This window comes from Crocodylus siamensis, chromosome 5 (genome assembly GCF_052110815.1).
Source record: "Crocodylus siamensis isolate JL-2025a chromosome 5, ASM5211081v1, whole genome shotgun sequence".
Taxonomy (NCBI): domain Eukaryota; kingdom Metazoa; phylum Chordata; order Crocodylia; family Crocodylidae; genus Crocodylus; species Crocodylus siamensis.
This window is the reverse complement of record NC_143399.1, coordinates 180614755-180632890: the sequence shown is the minus strand read 5'-3', so window position 1 is coordinate 180632890 and position 18136 is coordinate 180614755. Positions and strand designations below refer to the sequence as shown.

The window sequence follows — 18136 nt, the reverse complement described above, 5'->3', positions numbered from 1 at the left end:
TATAGTTGTTAAGTTATTTTTTGGCACTGGCATTGTGGAGATGGAATAAACTGGACACAGTTTTGGCAGGAATAATACCCAGGTAGTGCAATAAGAATCCATATTCCTTGTTTAAACCATACTCAGGACACTCTGGCCAAAATTTCCTGGTCGCATCTGTTTTCAAAAGTTTGCCATCTGAAAACATCTAACCTCAAGTCAGAGACAGAGTGTCCACAGAGACTAAAGTGTTCTGCCCCAGGCTTCCATGTCATCCTGATGCCAGAGTGATGTTCATTCATCCTGTAACATAGGGGATCATCCAGTCTGTTCAGTTTCTCTGTCCTTCTTGTACTCTGTTTTGCACATCTTTTCACAGTATCTGATGAAGTGAACTTCAGCTCATGAAAGCTTTTGCTATATATCTGTATCTATTTTGGTTAATCCAGTGGTCTCCAACCTTTTTAGACTCAAGGTATGCATAGATAAACTTGCAGTACCCTTTGGAAAATGCCAGCTTTTATTTTTTCTTGACTGAAGAAGAATAATACAGCCATTTTTCTGTTGCAAGGAACTCAAAGACCACAATTCTGGGTTTCTATTTGAAATCACTGGGTTTATCTTGTGAATCATGGCTGCTTGTAGATGTTAATACAAACCAAAGAACTACGCTTTACTTTAAACTTGGCACGCTCCTCTGCCAAGCTCAGTGCATGCCAGAAGAGGCAGTTCACCCAACATCTGGCAAAGTTGGTATCCCCGCTAGCTGCAGCTAGCCCCCCACCTGCCTCTGGGCATGGTGCCTGCCTGGCTCCCCTGCCACACCTTGTTGGAATAATAATATGCCGTTAAATAAGGTGGGAGGCTGCCCATTACTGCACCCCCATATTTGGGGGTGTCCCCAGCTCTGTACCTTCCATACACTGTGGCCCAAGCCTCGCAGATGGCATCCAGATGTTCCAGTGTCCCTGGCCTGCAGCCGGAGCATGCTTAGGCCACGCCGTCAGGCCTCAGTCACTCGCACATTCATACCGCCTGCCTCTCACTCAGGCCTCAGTCACTCCACCCTCTCTCACAGGGTCTCTTTCTCGCATCGACAACTTATGCAGCCTTGCTTCCTCTTGGAGCGGGCGACCTTTGGCCATAGGCTTTGCTGGACCATTCTTTGGGTGGCAGATATACCGTCTGTTGGGTCTCTCCGGCGACTCTCACTGGGGTAGTGGCCAGCCCATTACCCAACTAGGTCTAAGCACACTCAGGCCCCTGCTGGGGTAACACTCAGGGTCTGTATGTGTACTGGGCCCTCAGCTCTCTATTTCTTCTCCCCTCTACTCGGGGCTCCACAACGCTCCCTCTACTCAGGGTCTCGGGGCTTCCCTCCTTGGGTGGGCTCTGGTGGCCATAGCCATGCCTGGCCCCACTACTTCCGGTGTCACCTGACCCACCCAAAGGTGGGAGCTGGGGTTAAGGCACTCTGACCCGCCTTTCACAGGGGTGGTAAGTGGCCTAGCATTTCCTGGGGGCTCCCATGCCACTGAGAGCCCCACGAGGCCACCCACTCCTGACAGGTGCAGTTTTAGGTCATACCCAGGACCAGGAGCCTCCTGACCATCCCCTGCAGCTCCTCCCTTACCTCCAGGGTGTTCCATGAAGCCTCACAACCAGGCAATGTTGTTGCCTGCCATTCCAGCAGCAAAATGCCCTTTTTATATGGGCAGCCCTGAATCCAAAATGGCTGCCCTAATTGGACACCTGCCGGTTGCTGGCTTCAGGCTCTTAAAGTGGCTGGCACAAGGAGTGCCCTGCCACAATCTGTATAGATTGGACACTTTAGTGGGGCTTTTTTGGTGCTTTTATCTAATAGCTAATTGAATCAGCTATTAGATAAAGGAAGGAGTACCTGATATATACAGACACTGCAGGGCTGGGTTGAAGTAACATGTTGTTTGTTTCAGTAAAGTGCAGAGTTTGTTTGTTTGTTTTTAACATCTGCAAGTATCCCATGTTTGTAAAAGTAACATTGTGTGGCACCCCACAACACCCTTTGAAAGGATCTCAAGGTACCCCAGGTTGCTGTGCCATTCTGGTTGTTAGTCTATAAGGTGCAAATCTTCTTTTTTTTACATTGTTTCATCTATGGGAGATAGTGGATATTGCAACCTATGATGTAGATGGTTTGCAATCTCTCATGTGACTGAATAGTCCAATCCAAGATTTACATTATCTGTGGCAGTGGTTACAAATGTATATGTCATAGTTGGGTAGTTTGAGAGCTGCTTGCTTCCTGCAGGCTCTTTTCTCTTCAAGCTGTTGGAGCCAGTTTCTGTCATGGACCTTGATGCTGCAGTGAAGACTATGATGCCACTTGTTGCAATCACTTGCCAAGAATTTCCATTGGTCAGGATTGATTCCAAATACCTTTGTATCTCTCTTGCATGTGTCTTTGTAGCAAAGCTTGGGACATCCTATTGTTCTTGTTCCCTCCAATAGTTCAAATACTCTGGACTCCTTCCTTTATCTAATCAGCTTTTCTATAGAAATTCAGTCTTTTATTTTACAAGCTAGACAGAGGTTTCACTTATGTTCTTGTGTTGGTTTTTAATTTTTTACATTTACATTATTTTTTAATACAAAATTTGCTTTTGATTTACTCAGAATTAATACCTTGCTGCCTGAAGCATTGACAATTGAGATCGAGTCTGAATGAAAATTATATAATAATTCAGAAATCATTAGGCTCCTGTTGGGGCTCTGTCTGCATATGGCAGTTTCCTTATATGCTGTAAAGTGGTGATGCTTTTTTGGCTACCTTGAAGTCAGTGGGAGTTTTTTTGTCATTGGCTTCAGAGGGGCCAGGATACATATTTCAAGCCATTACATTTTGCAAAATAAACATGACAAATCTTTATTTTAATCCTCAATCAGGACAAAGTCAATTTTAAATTCTTCTGCAAAACAGAAATTCCAGCAAAAGAATGTTGAATCATTTAAATGACCAAAATTATTAAATTTTCTGTGAACCAATGTAAAATTAAATATTTAATTCTGGTTTTCATGAAACGTCATTTTCAGATTGGTCAAATGAAAAATCCAAATGACCTTGAGTAGTTGTTGTTCAAATTCCTTACCATTATTCTCCCCAGCAGAGATGTTCTAGAAATGTAATAGTTTGTATTGCAAGATACGATCTTTTTAAAAAAAGAAAAGACATACTTCTTATAGATAAGTAAATAAGTCAAAAAACTCTCTCTAAAAGGAAATTAAATTAGACCAAGTTAATATACACAGTTAGATATGTGTTTGCATATATTTATTCTTAGTGCAAACAGACATTCCAGTAGGTTAGGGGGAGGTTAGACTGAGTTGAAAATGGCCACCCCATCTAAAGTCAGGATGGGGACAGCTAGTGGGGAGGGGGGACAGAGAGGGTTGGGGTGATTGTGGGAGCAAGTGGGATTGGGGGGGCAAGCAGTGTCTGGGGGGTTGGGAACTGGGGCAGACAGAGACTACAGTGGAGATCAGGGAAACAAATGGCATCTGTGGGGGGGATTGGGGGAATTGATGAGGCAGGCAGGATCTTCAGAGGGGATTGGGGGACAGGTTGGAACTACTGGGAGGATCAGGGGGGCAAGTGGGGTCCATGGGAGGGATTAGGGGAATCGGAGGGGGACACCCCGGTGGGGGGTCGTGGAATTGGTGGGGCAAGTGACATCTGTGGGGAGGTTGGAGGAGGCATTTGGGGCTCAGGGGGAGCTAGCAGAGTCTGTGGGATGGATCAGGGGGAGGGTACATGTCATTTGTGTGTGCGTTGATGAGGTCTGGGATGTTTCGGTGGAATCACACACCAAAGGGACTTGAGGTCATGATTGACCACAAGATGAATATGAGCCACCAATGTGATGTTGCAGCCAGCAAAGTGAGCAAAACTCTGGTTTGCATCCATAGATGTTTCTCTAGCAAATCTCAGGATGTCATTCTCCCACTGTACTCGGCGTTGGTGAGGCCACAGCTGGAGTACTGCATCCAATTCTGGGCTCCACAATTTAAAAAGGATGTGGAGAAGCTTGAGAGAGTCCAGAGGAGAGCCACACACATGATCAAAGGGCAGGAAAACAGAACTTATGATGAGAGGCCGAGAGCTATGGGACTCTTCAGCCTGGAAAAGTGCAGGCTCGGGGGGGCCTGGTGGTTGCCTATAAGTATATAAGGAGTGTACATCAGGATCTGGGGGAACGCCTGTTCACCAGAGTGCCCCATGGGATGACAAGGTCAAACAGTCACAAACTCCTCCAAAACTATTTCAGGCTGGACATGAGGAAGAACTTCTTTACTCTCCGAGCCCCCAAGGCCTGGAACAAACTGCCGCCAGAGGTGGTGCAACCACCTACTCTGGACTCCTTTAAGAGTCAGTTGGACGTTTATCTTCCTGGGATCCTGTGACCCCAGCTGACTTCCTGCCCCTGGGTCAGGGGACTGGATTCAGTGATCTTCCAAGGTACCTTCCAGCCCTAATGTCTACGAAATCTGTGAAATAAGGGAACTCACAGAGTCTACAGTTAGTCTTGAAAGGATGGGAGCTCTCTTCCATACCCCACAAGACAGGGGGCTACTTTTATGCCCCTGATTTCCCCCCTGACCACACCCGCACCCCCACTGAACCAGCAACCCCCCCCCAACTTATTTGCTGGGCTCCTTGCACTGATGAACACCAGTAAAACCAGCACCATGAGTGGCTAGCAGGATGTGGGGGAGGTTGCAGGGCTCAAGGGGGGCTGGCTGGCCCACAGGAGCAGGGGGCATTGTCCATCTGGGGGTGGAAGAGAGGGGCTAAAAATAACCCAGTGCCAGTCAGGAAGGAAGAAAAGTACAGCCCCAAAGGTGGGACCAGTGGCTGGGCTTTCTCAGGTCTGGGGCTCTGCTGGAACTGTTCAGAAATTCAGGATCAGTCTAAAAATGGCCAACCCAATCTATATTAGTCTGCAGGGATGATGCGTAGGGGATGCATGTGGGGTCATGTGCACCCCCTGCAAAAAGGTGCTGCCAACACTGTCAGCAGCACCTGCGGGGCGGTTGCAGCTTGTTACCCTGCTGCCAGTCTGTGGGTGGTCATGATCACCCCTGGCTGCTGCTGACGCTGCCAGTGGGTCCTGTGGGTGGTCTCTGACCCGTGGTCAGTACTCACCTGCCCCTCCCCTCGCTGCCAACAGTACCAGTGGCATCTGCGGGAGCTCCCCACCACCAGGCTCTGACTGCCACCACCATGCTCCTGCCGCCGCCAGTGTAGCCGTGCCTCCCCAGCCACCGGGAGCACGTGCCATTCATGTTAGTCTGTCTTGGAGATAGGGTTACTTAGATCTGGTCAGCCATTTTTAGACAGATATAGCTGTCCTGAATTTCTGTACAGTTTGCACTTAGATCTACCTAACAGTGCAAGGTCTGCACCTGGGTGCACTTCTGAGGATCGGAAAGATTCTCACCTGGGACGCATCCCCAACCAGGGGCACAGACCTCACAGATCAGGGTGTCCACGCTGCGGCGGGAGCTCCCCATCTGGCTCTGCCCAGCTTTACCACCTCGACAGGCAAATCGGATTGGTGTAAATCCGCCAGGGCAGTATCCGGGAGCTGGGAACAGAGCCAGGGGAAGAGAGAAGATGGCAGAGGAAGAGGAGAAGGAAGCCTGGGAGCCAGAGATGCAAGGAGAATGCTCTGAGAGCAGGGTAAGCATCTGGTTGGGCTCTGAAGAGGCAGTAACACCCGCACTGCAGGAGTGAAGAGGAGGGTGGAAGGAGGAGGATAAGGACAGGAAAGACCCAGGAGAAGGTGGAGGAGGCGGATCATAGTATCATAGTATCATAGTAGCTAGAGTCGGAAGGGACCTAGGTAGATCATCTAGTCCGACCCCCTGCCTTGGCAGGAAAGAGCACCGGGGTCAGATGACCCCGGCAAGGTGCTTATCTAACTTCCTTTTAAAAATCCCCAGGCTAGGAGCCTGCACCACTTCCCCTGGAAGCCGGTTCCAGGCCCTAGCTGCCCTGACTGTGAAGTAGCGCCTCCTAATATCTAATCTAAACTTACCCTCCGCCAGCTTGTGACTGTTATTCCTGGTCACTCCTGGCAGCGCACGGGGGAACAGGGACTCCCCCAATACCCGCTGATCCCCCCTGACCAGTTTGTAGCAGGCCACAAGGTCCCCCCTTAACCTTCTCTTGTGGAGGCTAAACAGGTTCAGGTCCCGTAGCCTATCCTCATAAGGCCTGCCCTGCTGACCCCTGATCATACGAGTGGCCCTCCTCTGGACTCTTTCCATATCGTCCACGTCCCTCTTGAAGTGTGGCGCCCAGAACTGGACGCAGTACTCCAGCTGCGGCCTGACCAGTGCCGCATAGAGGGGGAGGATCACCTCCCTGGACCTGCTCGAGATGCATCTGTGGATGCATGACAGGGTACGGTTGGCCTTCTTGACTGCCTCCCCACACTGCCGGCCCATGTTCATCGTGGAGTCAATGACGACTCCAAGATCCTTTTCCGTCTCCGTGCTGGCAAGAGGGGAGTTCCCCAACCTGTAAGTGTGGTGCCGGTTCTTCCTCCCCATGTGCAACACCTTGCACTTATCAGTGTTAAACCCCATCCTATTCTCATCCGCCCACCGTTGCAACCTGTCAAGGTCAGCTTGTAGCCTATTGCACCCTTCTAGTGCACCCACATCCCCCCACATCTTAGTGTCATCAGCAAACTTGAACAGGGTGCTTTCTACCCCCTCATCCAAGTCACTGATGAAGATGTTGAACAGTGCGGGCCCGAGGACCGAGCCCTGCGGAACCCCACTGCCCACGTCCTTCCAGGTCGATGCTCCCAACCCATCAGTTCCTTTTTTTTTTCCTTTTCTTTTCTTCTGTTCTTTCGTTTCTTTGAAACCGCGGACTGGTTGCCACAGGATGCCAAGTAAGCCGGAGGTGGCAGCAGCTAGAAGAATACTCTGACCAAGAGCAGGAGCTTCCCAAATGGAGAGAAGAGCATCGGGTTCCCTGAGTTGCTCCATGGCCAGATCCAGGAGCGGGAAAGCCAAGACAGGTCAGGAAAAGAAGGACAGGGAAGACCATCCCTCCTGCTGTTTACTTTCATTAGGGATTTCCTCTCCTCATTAAGTGGTCAAGTGCCGTCAATTAAGCCAAGCACAGCTGCAATTACCAAGGAAGCACGGGGAAAGCTCCGAGCAGAAGGGAAGCCACCAACAAGCCTTGAGTGGGTGCCTAGAACCCCAGTTATCCTGGACCAAACTTCTATGGCTTTCTAAAAGAAGAAAAAAAAAATTTTAAAAAAAAAGGAAAGAAAGGAATTGCTTCGGACTGGTCATTTAGTCATCCCTTTTCGGAGGCTTCAGGAACTGAGACGAATCCCAGCAGTCGGTCCAGGTGGAGGCGGGTAGTCACCACCTCCCTTTCATTAACAGCACTTTATCATCAAAGTCATGGCAGGCAGGAAGAGAGAGCATAAGACCCCACCTAGACTGACCAAAAGGGTTGCAGCCACCCTGAGGGGACCGGTGGATGTCAGCAGGACATAGAGGCACACGCCCATACCCAGTGACTACCTGACAGCACCAAATTAGATTGGGTGGCCATTTTTAACACCATCTAACCTCCCTGAATATTTGTACCTAGCCTCTGTGGTGTTTACCCCTCCGCCAAGTAATTATGGGCAGTCTTAAAACTTCTATAGCTTAGCTTTGTCCTTTCATTTGCATCTTCCGGAGGAATACGTGGAGAGTAAGCCTGATCTCTGAAACTTTCTTCATATCCAAAACTTGCCTGTCAGAAATAAACTCTGGTATAACTTCACTAAGAAACCTTAGAAGTACTTAAACTTTGTATTGACTTAAAATGGTATTCTAAACCAGTGGGAGCCAATCTTTTGGCAGGTGTGCCACAAGCTAAGCCCTGCACTCTCCCTGAGCACCACTCCAATCCCTTTCCCCTGTCTAATCTGCTGCCCTGCTCCCTGCCCTGTGCTCCCTGCCTTAGCTGCTGCTCTGCTTTCTGCTTGCTACTGTATCTGCACTGTTCTCCCTGCTTCTTTCTCCATTTACCGTATGCCACAGACAGAAACTGCCCCTTTGACCACTCCTGTTCTGAACTATTGAAATCTGAACATTGACTCCTACACTTGAGCCATACATAGAACTAAAGTATAGTATCTTTTAGAACAAATAATCTGTATTACATGAGGAAAAAACTTTTAATCAGTTGCTACATATTTTAAATTGCTTCAGGAAACAAAAGTGGATTATCCCTCTGTCTATAATACTGACCAAAATCTTATAATGTACAAATAGTTTCTTTTTAAATAACAATGTTCTGTTTGTTTTTCATAACCATTTGTTTAAATACATTTTTTGTTGTATTTTACTCCTAAAGCAAGCTACTAGGAAGATTTTTATCTCTTTCCACTCCCTTAATTTAATGGGGAAAAAACTCCACTAATGCAATCAAAAAGTTGTAAAAGCAAAATAAAGCTTAGGAATGCAAGTTAAAATTCTTTCAGCAATGTTAATATTCTATGTTTTGCGTATATAGTACTTCCCATTTCATGAGTGTTTCTTGATAAATATACACTTAGTATACATCAAATGTACTGTTGTCCATATTTGGGGATTTTTTTTCTTTGTTATGTTTCAACATCATATAGTACTGTACAGTATTTTCTAAAATTTAATTTTGTTCCGTTATTTGAAGTGTAGTTAAATGTAAATTAAATTAAATGTAATTTTATGAAAAATTATAGTGTCTTAAGTTACATAAACTGAAGACTACAAAAATTTAAGAAAAACTGTTATATCTTTAAATGTCTCATTAGATATCTTTTCTTCTAACAGAAACATTACTTCATAAATGAAGACACAGACTCCTCAGTAGCAGAGCACATGCAGGTTTTAATGAATAAACTCTTGGAACGAGACTCTAAAATTCAATATTTAGAAGCAGAATTACAAGACTATCATGAACATGAATGTGTAAAAATGGTAGGTTTTTTTAAAATATTACTTGATTCCATCACTTCTTGTAGTATTGTCTTTATAATGGTAAAGGAGGTTTGACAGGAACATGGAAAGATGTTAGAAAATTCAAAGCTTTCCTTGAATTCAGAGTGCTACAGTCTTAGCTAGTATAAATCAGTGTCTGTTAATGTCCATGTGTATCTGAAGCTACACCATTTTACACCAGCTGAGGATTTAGCCAAAAATTGACAATTATACCCTATTCTTTTCTGTGTAGTCTTTTTAAAACTGTCATTAAAATAGTGAAGTGGTTGGAGAGTTCCTAAATCAGGGGTCAGCAATGTATTTGGCTGGAGTGCCAAACACATCCCAACCTTGACCCACACTAATCTTGGCATGCCAGGAGCAAACAGCAGGGGAGCTGCAAGGGGCCCAATCCTCATTGCTGACGGTGGGTGCAAGTACATCTCTGGGTGCACAGTGTGGGAGCAGCCAGCCCTTTCCCTGCCGTGTGTCCCGAGGTATGTGTGCAGCTGCTGCCAGCCGCGGAGCCTGAGCTGTGTAGGAAGCATTCAGGCTGCAAACTGTTGCACCAGTGTCCAGTGCCCCAGCAATCCTGGCCCCTCCCCCGCTGTCCACCTGGAGGTGCGTGTGCAGCTGCTGTCACATAGCTTGGCCAGGGCTCCTGACCCTGATGCAGCTGTTTGCAGCTTCCTGGCTGCCTGTCACAGCTGGCCTGGGCTCTGGGCAGCTGCAGCAGGCAGTGTGCAGGATGCAAACAGCTGCACCATTGTCCGGAGCACTGGCTCCATGACAGCAGCAACTACATGTGCCTCCCAGGGAGGATGAGGCTGGGGGAGAGGGCAGCTTTCCACCCAGCCCACCCACCACAGTGCCTGTGTGGCACCTTGTGGACCTGACCTTCTCACCCCGCAGTCTAATAGTGCAAGCCAATGAGCAGCCTAGCTCCCCTTGCATCCCCTGCAGAGGGAGCCAGAAAGGCTAGGCGGCAGCAGCAGCAGTGCCCAGTGCAAGCAGTGGGCAGGGCTGAAACCTCAGTGGCTACCACCCCCCCAACCTGCCCTGGGTTGAAACCTAAACTCCAGCCCAACCCACACCCCTTTGGGATGGGATGGACAGCTGGCTCTAAGAAGTGGAGAGGCTCACAATTCAGCCCACCCATGCAGCGGTCCCTGCTAGGGCATGCAGACATGGTGGGATGTGGGAGTAGCAGTTGGAAGGGTGCAAACAGCTCCATAAGTGTCTGGAGCCCTGGCACTGGCTCTGTGGTGGTGATGGTAACTGCATGGGCTCCTCCAGGTGGACAGTGGGGAAGGTGCCGGAGACATCCTTGCAACCACTTCCACCACAGGGCCTGGCCTGGGATTTGGAATCCAGTTTCCAACCTCCCAGCTGTCTGCCACCACTGGCCTGGGCTCTGGGTAGCTGCTGCCTGCCATGGAGCCTGAGTTGCTTGTCACAGGGCTTGCAGTCTCCTGGCCACCTGCTGTAGGCAACTGAGGCTCTGCAGCCAGCAACAGCTGCCAGGAGCCCTGGCCAGCCAGCTGTGGCATGCCAAACAAAATAGCCTAATGCCATGCTCTTGCATGCAGGCTGGGGGTTACCAACCTGTCCTATATACACCGAAGGAGGTGTATACAGAACCTCATATGTGAACGAATGCAATACCTATGCTATTTATATTTTTGATGCTTCATAAAGTGCACTTGCTGGGAGGTACAATAAAAGGTTTAAATAAATCTGAAGAATATATCCTCCAATCTCAGACTAATTTACATAAAAACCCTGTAGACACATCCAGATGTGCGTGGATGTTTGGTACCCTGGGGACAAGTAGCGGTGGAACACCTTGTGCTGCCACTACTTATTCCGGGGAACACCCATGCTTTGGCACATGGCAAGTTGCCCCAGGTGGGGTAAGGGAGGCTAGGGGCCAACACTAGGCTGGCCCCTGCAGCCTTACCTGGAGTCCTAGGGGCTTCCTGGGGCTGCAGTCACAGCAATTCTGCCATGCAGATCTTGGCTAGCAGCAGAGTGCAGCTCCAGGTGGCCAAACTCTGCTTTTCAGCAGCATGCACTGGCCGAGCATGTGTTGCTCTGGGTTTTTTTCCAATTTTTTTTTTCTTTGACCCCTGGATATCCAGCGGTCAAAAAAACCCGTGGAAAAAAACCCCAGTGCAATGCATGCTTGGGCAGTGTGCCCATGCAGCATGGAGAACACTGGACTGTGCAGCATATGGTGCCGCAAACATGTTTGCGGCACCATATACCACACAACTGTGCTTGTCTGGACTCACTCTCTGAGTTTAATGCTAAAGTTATAGCTAATATAAGCTTGTTATTGTGAGAATTACATATGTTATGCTGCGTAGTAAATTTAGGAGACCTTTTAGAAAAAATTCTTTGAATGTGCGTTCTATTTGTTCCTGTGACTTCAGGCACACATTTAACATATATTGACAGCAGACAGTGATTTGCATGCTTAGGAATTCTGCTTAGTGAATTATCCTCAAGAGATGCCTCAGATGAATCATTACTGTTTGATTCTGGTTGCAAAATTCTATAGTTATCTTAAAACCAGTATTAGAAATCTTAGATTAAATCAGATGGCTAGATGAATGTCTTTTAGAACCTGATAATGCATGCCAAATAAGGTTCTTCAACCATCCTAATTAGGTAAGCAGTGTCAGTGACAATGCCATATGTAGACAAAAAGACAAAGAATTCAGGGAAAGAGACGCAAAAGGTATGTGTATACAGTCTGTCTCCTAAGCCTGCAACTGCCATTGATGAAATAAGTCCTGCCCAGTTATTCAGGTACACCAAAGGGTTTTGTTACGCATTACGTTGAGGTGTACAAATGTTGATCAGTATTAATGCTGGCTAACTTTGGAGCAGTCAGACTTCAGGCCAGCAGGGACCTGGAGGACTGAAAGGAAAAAATTCCCCCCATCCCTTTCCAGGTTTCCCCTTTGCCCCCTAGGGCTCTCCTGGTTCCCCCTCACCCCGCCCTTACCAAGCACTGTGGTGGGGTCTGTTATTTACTCTATCAAACATCATGAGTTGCTTCTTATACACTTTTTTGAAAGATAGGAAAAGATAGACTGGTAAGGAAAACTTGAACTTGTGAGGTACACATTGGATGTTTCATGCAGTCAGTCATAAATTATCATTAAAATTTCTAAAAAATTCAGATGATCGTTTTCTAACTCAAAAGGTATTGAATCCAACATGTCGTAACACTATTTTGCACCTCATAATTCATCATGAGGCTGGAAATTAGTGATTGCCTATGGAGCAGTGATTGTGGCCTGATACAGAGCAAACAAAGAACAATCTCCACTGAAATAAAGGTACTTAGTACCTTAAAAGCGCTAAATTCACAATGTTGCAGAAAACTGAGCAAGATTGACTGTGAAGGAAAACTTAAAAAGATGTGAAAAAAATGCAAGCTCTTCAGCAAAATAACAAGTGCCTACATCCAAGAAAGAGGGCAACTTTGGCTAAAAGCCCACGTAGTTAAAAGATGGTGTGAAAACAGGAAATAGAAATACAATAATTAAATAGATAGCAGCCACTATACATTGGAAGTTATGAATTGTCAAAAATTGAAAAGTAAAGCAATCAGGAATCTTCATTAAATATAGCTGTTTTTTAGGGGTTCTGCAGAGATCGATGCAAAGTCAAACAGTATTCAATATTTTGATCTGTAATCTAGCACAGTGGTTCTCAACCTTTTTTGTACCAGGACCCACTGGTAAACATTGATGGCTAGTCCTAACCCAGTACCCCTCACTCCTGACCTACTGTGCCCCAACCCCAGGCCCCAGCCCCCCCAGCATGTAGGGCTGGGGAGGGAGGCATGAGGGCCCAAAGCAGCCTCTTCCAGGCTGGAACTCTGCCAGCCTGCAAGGGAAAAGCCATGGTTTCTCCATTTTTAAAGTCTGTTCACTAAATTTTCATGTATATTTATGACCCACTTTTGGGTTGAGAACCGCTGATCTAGTAGATAACATTTGTAAATGATGCAAAGGGTACTGTCTCCAAGACACACTAGTATTACAGAACATTTCAAATTGCTTGGTTAACTCAGCCTAGACCTTCTAGATGGGACCAGGAAAGCAGTGACTGACAGAGATTATGGGGGTGGACAAGAAACTCAGCATGAATTCAGAGTACAATCCTTGAATAAATGAGCAGAAGAGAATGGGGATTTGTAAACTCGCTCTATTTCCATACATAGCATTGGTGAGACTGGAATGCTGCATCAAATCCTAGTGTTAGCACCTAAAATAGGATGTTGAAAATTTGGAGAGGGCACAGAAAAGAGCCACAAAGTGACTTGATGGCTGTAAAAACGTTTCATGGTAACAGATTTTAAAAGTGCAATCTCATAACAGAAAAGTGTCAAAATTAATTGAATTTCATTTGTCAACAAAATGATAGCCTGTCTATAGAGACGACCATGGCAGATTGTGGGGCCTGGGGCAAATCAGCCTGTGAGGGGTCTGGACATGGCAGTGGCGGTGTGGAACAGGTGAGGACACGTGCAGCTGGACATGAGGCCAGCCCGGCTCTATGGGCCTCTCCCCAAATCCCTTTCTTCACTCTTTCTAAAGCAAAAACAAATACATTGTGTGCTCTATAAAACACTTTCCTGAAGTGTGCTGGGCCCACCTCTGTTCATTCAGTTCTTGTCATTCTGCATGCATGCAGTTCCTGTCATCCAGTTCAGGACAGGTGCCCCCCTCCAGTTAGAGTGGAAGTTCAGCCTTCTTGCTGGGATCCTCTGAAGCTTTTACCCGTTTTAGAGTTTCGAGAAGACAAAAAGAATGAAAAAGGAAAAGAATTAGGAAAGCCAAAAAAACATTATTTGGCTCTGTATTATGGAAATTGAGTGAAATGTAATGGTCTGTAATGCGCAGGAGGTCATGTATTTCCTTATGGTACTTTCTAGCTTTAAACTCTATAAATACATTGAGTATCTAAATATAGTAATTGTAAAAGAGTTAAAATTGTAAACACACCACTGGTATGTCAGAAGGCTGAACATATGATTACAAGTGAAAAGGAGGTCTTTTTCTCATAATCAATGCTAACTCAAGTTTATGTTTTTAAATAAGTGTTTTCTTTCCAAGATTACATCTTGTACAAGTGCACCCTCTTGTGGTATAAATAAGAGTCAAGTTATAGCTTGAACTGGGAAAGGTGCATAATAATTTGAATGGCAGCTTTCAAAAAAATGATTTTTCTTTTTAGGTTAACCATGCAATATACACAGAAGGGAGCAAACTTGTCCATCTTTATATTATATAGTTACAAGATATTAAAATGTTAGCCTTTGGTACTATAATTGACGTTTTTATTTTACATGACATTTAATTGCAGTATGCCTACATAAATAATTACAAATGATCTTTAAAATGCACTTTAATTGTTTCTCACACTGGTACATCTATAAAAAGAATATAGCTTTTTATATTCAGCTGTAGGAATGTATATTCTTTTACCCTTACTCAGAAAAACTAGTCAGACTAGGGCACTATTCAGTTTGAGTAAGTCTAACCTAATTGTATATCATAGTCCAAAATGCTGTGGTCTATTTGTTTCTTCAGATCCATTAGAAATTTACTCAAAGAGATCTGCAGTTCAGATCCTTTAGCAACAGTATATTTATATTCATTAAAATAAAAAGTTCTATGTGTTGTTTTCTTAAAACTTATGATTAGGGAAATCATTGACTGGATGAAACAGAACAGAAATTGTATATATAGAGAGAATTTAAGCAATATTTAATCATATTATAATTGCCTTCCACTTTCTTGTTCTTTTTGCTTGCATGATTCAGTTTAAAGTTTAAGCCAGCCAAACACTATTGCAGTGGGCAGATGGTAGAGAGAACACTGCCACAAAACCTGCCACTCAAAGTGTAACAGATGACTGTAGCTGCAGAAAACTGTCCCTTTGTTCATTTTGCTAATGAGTGTCCTCATTGCAGCAGGAGACTGAATAGATAATTATTTGCAGTTCTTGTTTTTAACAGATGGTGGAGCTAGAGCTAAAGGTTATCCACCTAACCAGCTCAAACTATAAATTGATCTTTGAGTCAAATAATAATTCTCCTATATTTTTCCAGATTACTTATCTAAAACAATGAATGAAAAAAGACTGTACCTAGATCGTAAGCCATCATCTTAAAATATTTTAACTTCAATTCACGTGATTAATTAAATGGTTTCTAGGGTTTTTTTCTTTATGATAATGGCAGCTTCTCATGTAATCAGCTGTTGATGCTCAAATTCTGCCAGGGCAAAGGACTAATGCCTAAGCCTATTAAGGTCCGTAACAGTTATTTAAAAGGTCTTTTGAAATTGTAAATTTGTTTTGTAATGGTTTAGAGTTGGGCAGTGTCAGAGGAGAATGCTAACTAATCACTCAAATATTGGATTTGCTGTTTTATGAACAACCCCCCTGCAGTTTGTTAGAGACTTCCAATACAATTTCCAGTGTTTTGGTAATAGTACTGAATTAATTCTAGTGTACTTACTAACTGGTAAGAATAATTCAATATCTTTAGTTAGGAGAAAACCTTTTTAAAAATAATTTGTTGTGAAATACCAGTCGTTCAGGATATATATACATCCTGAAAATCTATCATACAAATTTAACATACATTTATTTATAATGTTCAACTCATATAAATAGCCGCTTTTTAATAGGAAACAAAGAGTGGGTCACAAATTAATACAGGGATGAATTTTTAAAACTCTATGCAATCTAACTACATGATTTTCCCATAGAAGCATTCAGAATTTTCTGGCTAGAATTTTTATCATTTGTTCCTAAAATTTTGAGCGCCAAAGAGACTGTGTGTTTTATGAGGAAAGGACTGAATATTAGTCACAAATCTAGTTCTCAGTTCTGGTAGACATGTCTTAAAAAAAACTCAGGAGTTTTATTTCAAAAGTTTTTGACACCAGATTTCTGCTTATCATCATCAGGTAAGGTAGACAAAGAACTTCCTTTTTCAGATGATTGTTTCTGAAAACCAGAAAATAATAACTTACATTTCTTTCAATAAGCAAAGAACTTACTATCCTGTGCTTTGGGATTTTTTGTTTTGTCTTTTTTATTTTTTTATACATATAGTTTAAAAGCTTTCGGGATTTAGTTTCATATTCTGGTATTTCTATAACATTTCTGAAAGCTTTTCTATAATTTTAAAAGAAATATGTGGCAGTAAAATCTAGACAGCCATAAGACAATATATTCAAATGTTTTCAATAGCTTTGAAGCAGACAAGAAAAAAAGAGTAGCTGTCCCAATAAGCTTCAGTTGCATAAGAAGTCTTTTCCATAATGGACGTGGCAAGATTTAAACAAAGGACACGCATAATAAAAATGTAAATGAGTTTGCTTTACTAAAACTATAACTTTAAAGTCTTTTGTTGTATGTTATCCTGGAACCTTCTTACAAGGTAATCACTGTTTGCATAGAGATTTAAACCGTAGTCTTCAATAGCATTAAACCCCTGCACGGTCTATGTGTGACAGGCATGCAAAGCCATGTTAATGTTCAGAATATGAATTGCCTCTGGGTGGCTCCGACACCAAGTAGAAAACCAACTGTGTTGATATCAGAAGGCCTGATGGACTCCATGCGGCTCCCAGCCTGAAAACTTCACCACTTTGACATGTGATGTGCTCCTCATGACACTGGCAGCACTGTCACTGAGAAATGGCACAAAGGCAACAAGCCCCCCTCCTTAGCCATGCACTTTGCAACCCCCTGGTGTTGCCTGTCCACAGTCTCTCCTGCCTGCCTAGTTACGGACAGCGCTTCATAAACACAGAGGGAAGTGTGGGTGGATAGGCCCCAGCTGCCTTCCTGGACACAGCCTCCATAATAAATTGACCTGAATGATGAGGGCACACAAACAGTATGATATGCATTATTCCTGTCAATAAAATGTCCCCATGTGTTATGGTCTTTGTGTATAATGTACTGCATTCTTTTTTTCTAGCAGGATCTTATTTAGTCTCTTGACTTTTTGGTATTCATAACTTTGTAATAGAATTCAGAATTTATATGATACTGTGTTTATATAATATTATACTTGTGAAGCAATTTTGAATCCTTAATTGCTTGCTTAGAAACACAGAGCTTCTTAATCTTTCAGATTATCTTTGAAGATGATGACCAGGAAAAAAAAATGCTTGAAAAAGAAAATGAGGATTTCAAGCAAGAGGTTTCTAGACTGTATGATATGATTTTGCATCTTGAAAATTCTCTGAAACTGAGTGAAAAAGAAAATAAAAAATTAGGTAAACTTATGAGTTATTAGACAAATTAAAGTACGATATGTATTAAATTTTGTTAACATTGAAATACAAAGCCAATTGGTAAAATGTCCTGGCAAGCTATTCTTTGACTCTCCATTTGCTTGCTTTATATTTTTTAGTGGTTCTACACTTCTATGTATTTACAGGGAAATGTGTATATATTTACTCTTATGTTAATACATATATTTACATATTTTAATTAAAAATAAAGGGATGTTTCTTAATGGATTGTGAGACTTTTAATGTAGGTTACTAATATACCTGGAGATTAATCAATCATAATACCAATATATTGTAGTTTGTAAACTTACTGAAATTTGAAAATATGTATGTAAACATTTGTAAATGGTGTAACTTACTCCTAGTCTCAATCTAATTGTCTTAACATGATGAAAATGTACTCTGCATAGAACAGTTTTGCATGTACCTGTTAACACATGCTTTCTTGAAAAATAATAGTTTTATTTTTGTGTAAAAGTCTCTTAGAAGAAGCAGTTTCTTGTCAAGTTACTATCATTGTTTCTAGTGCATAAATTTATTAGTCTTAAAAAATTAATTTGTTTTGACTGCTCTGAAATGTGTGAGTAAATGTTATGTGCACACTAACCAGTTCAGATAATCCATACAGAATATAACTATAATCTTTACTTTTACGTTAGTTCTTGCGTAGCACCAGTGCTAGACCATTCTTGTGGAAAACTAGACATCTATGACATTACAACAGAACTTGTGCAGTAAAGTTGGCTTCTGACTTCTGTATGTCCAAACAGATTAAGCACAGTGATACTGTTTATGGT

The 18136-nt window shown here is 43.6% G+C and overlaps 1 protein-coding gene across 2 annotated transcripts in view; it reads left to right on the top strand.

The window, feature by feature from the left end:
* C5H10orf67 (chromosome 5 C10orf67 homolog) overlaps positions 1-18136 on the top strand; it is an 88961-nt gene that overhangs the window by 12769 nt on the left and 58056 nt on the right. For both annotated transcript variants that reach the window (XM_090047321.1, XM_090047322.1), the window contains exons 5-6: positions 8854-9000; positions 17177-17321. In XM_090047321.1, the coding sequence (XP_089903447.1) occupies positions 8854-9000; positions 17177-17321 (292 nt within the window). The remainder of the gene's footprint in view (positions 1-8853; positions 9001-17176; positions 17322-18136) is intronic.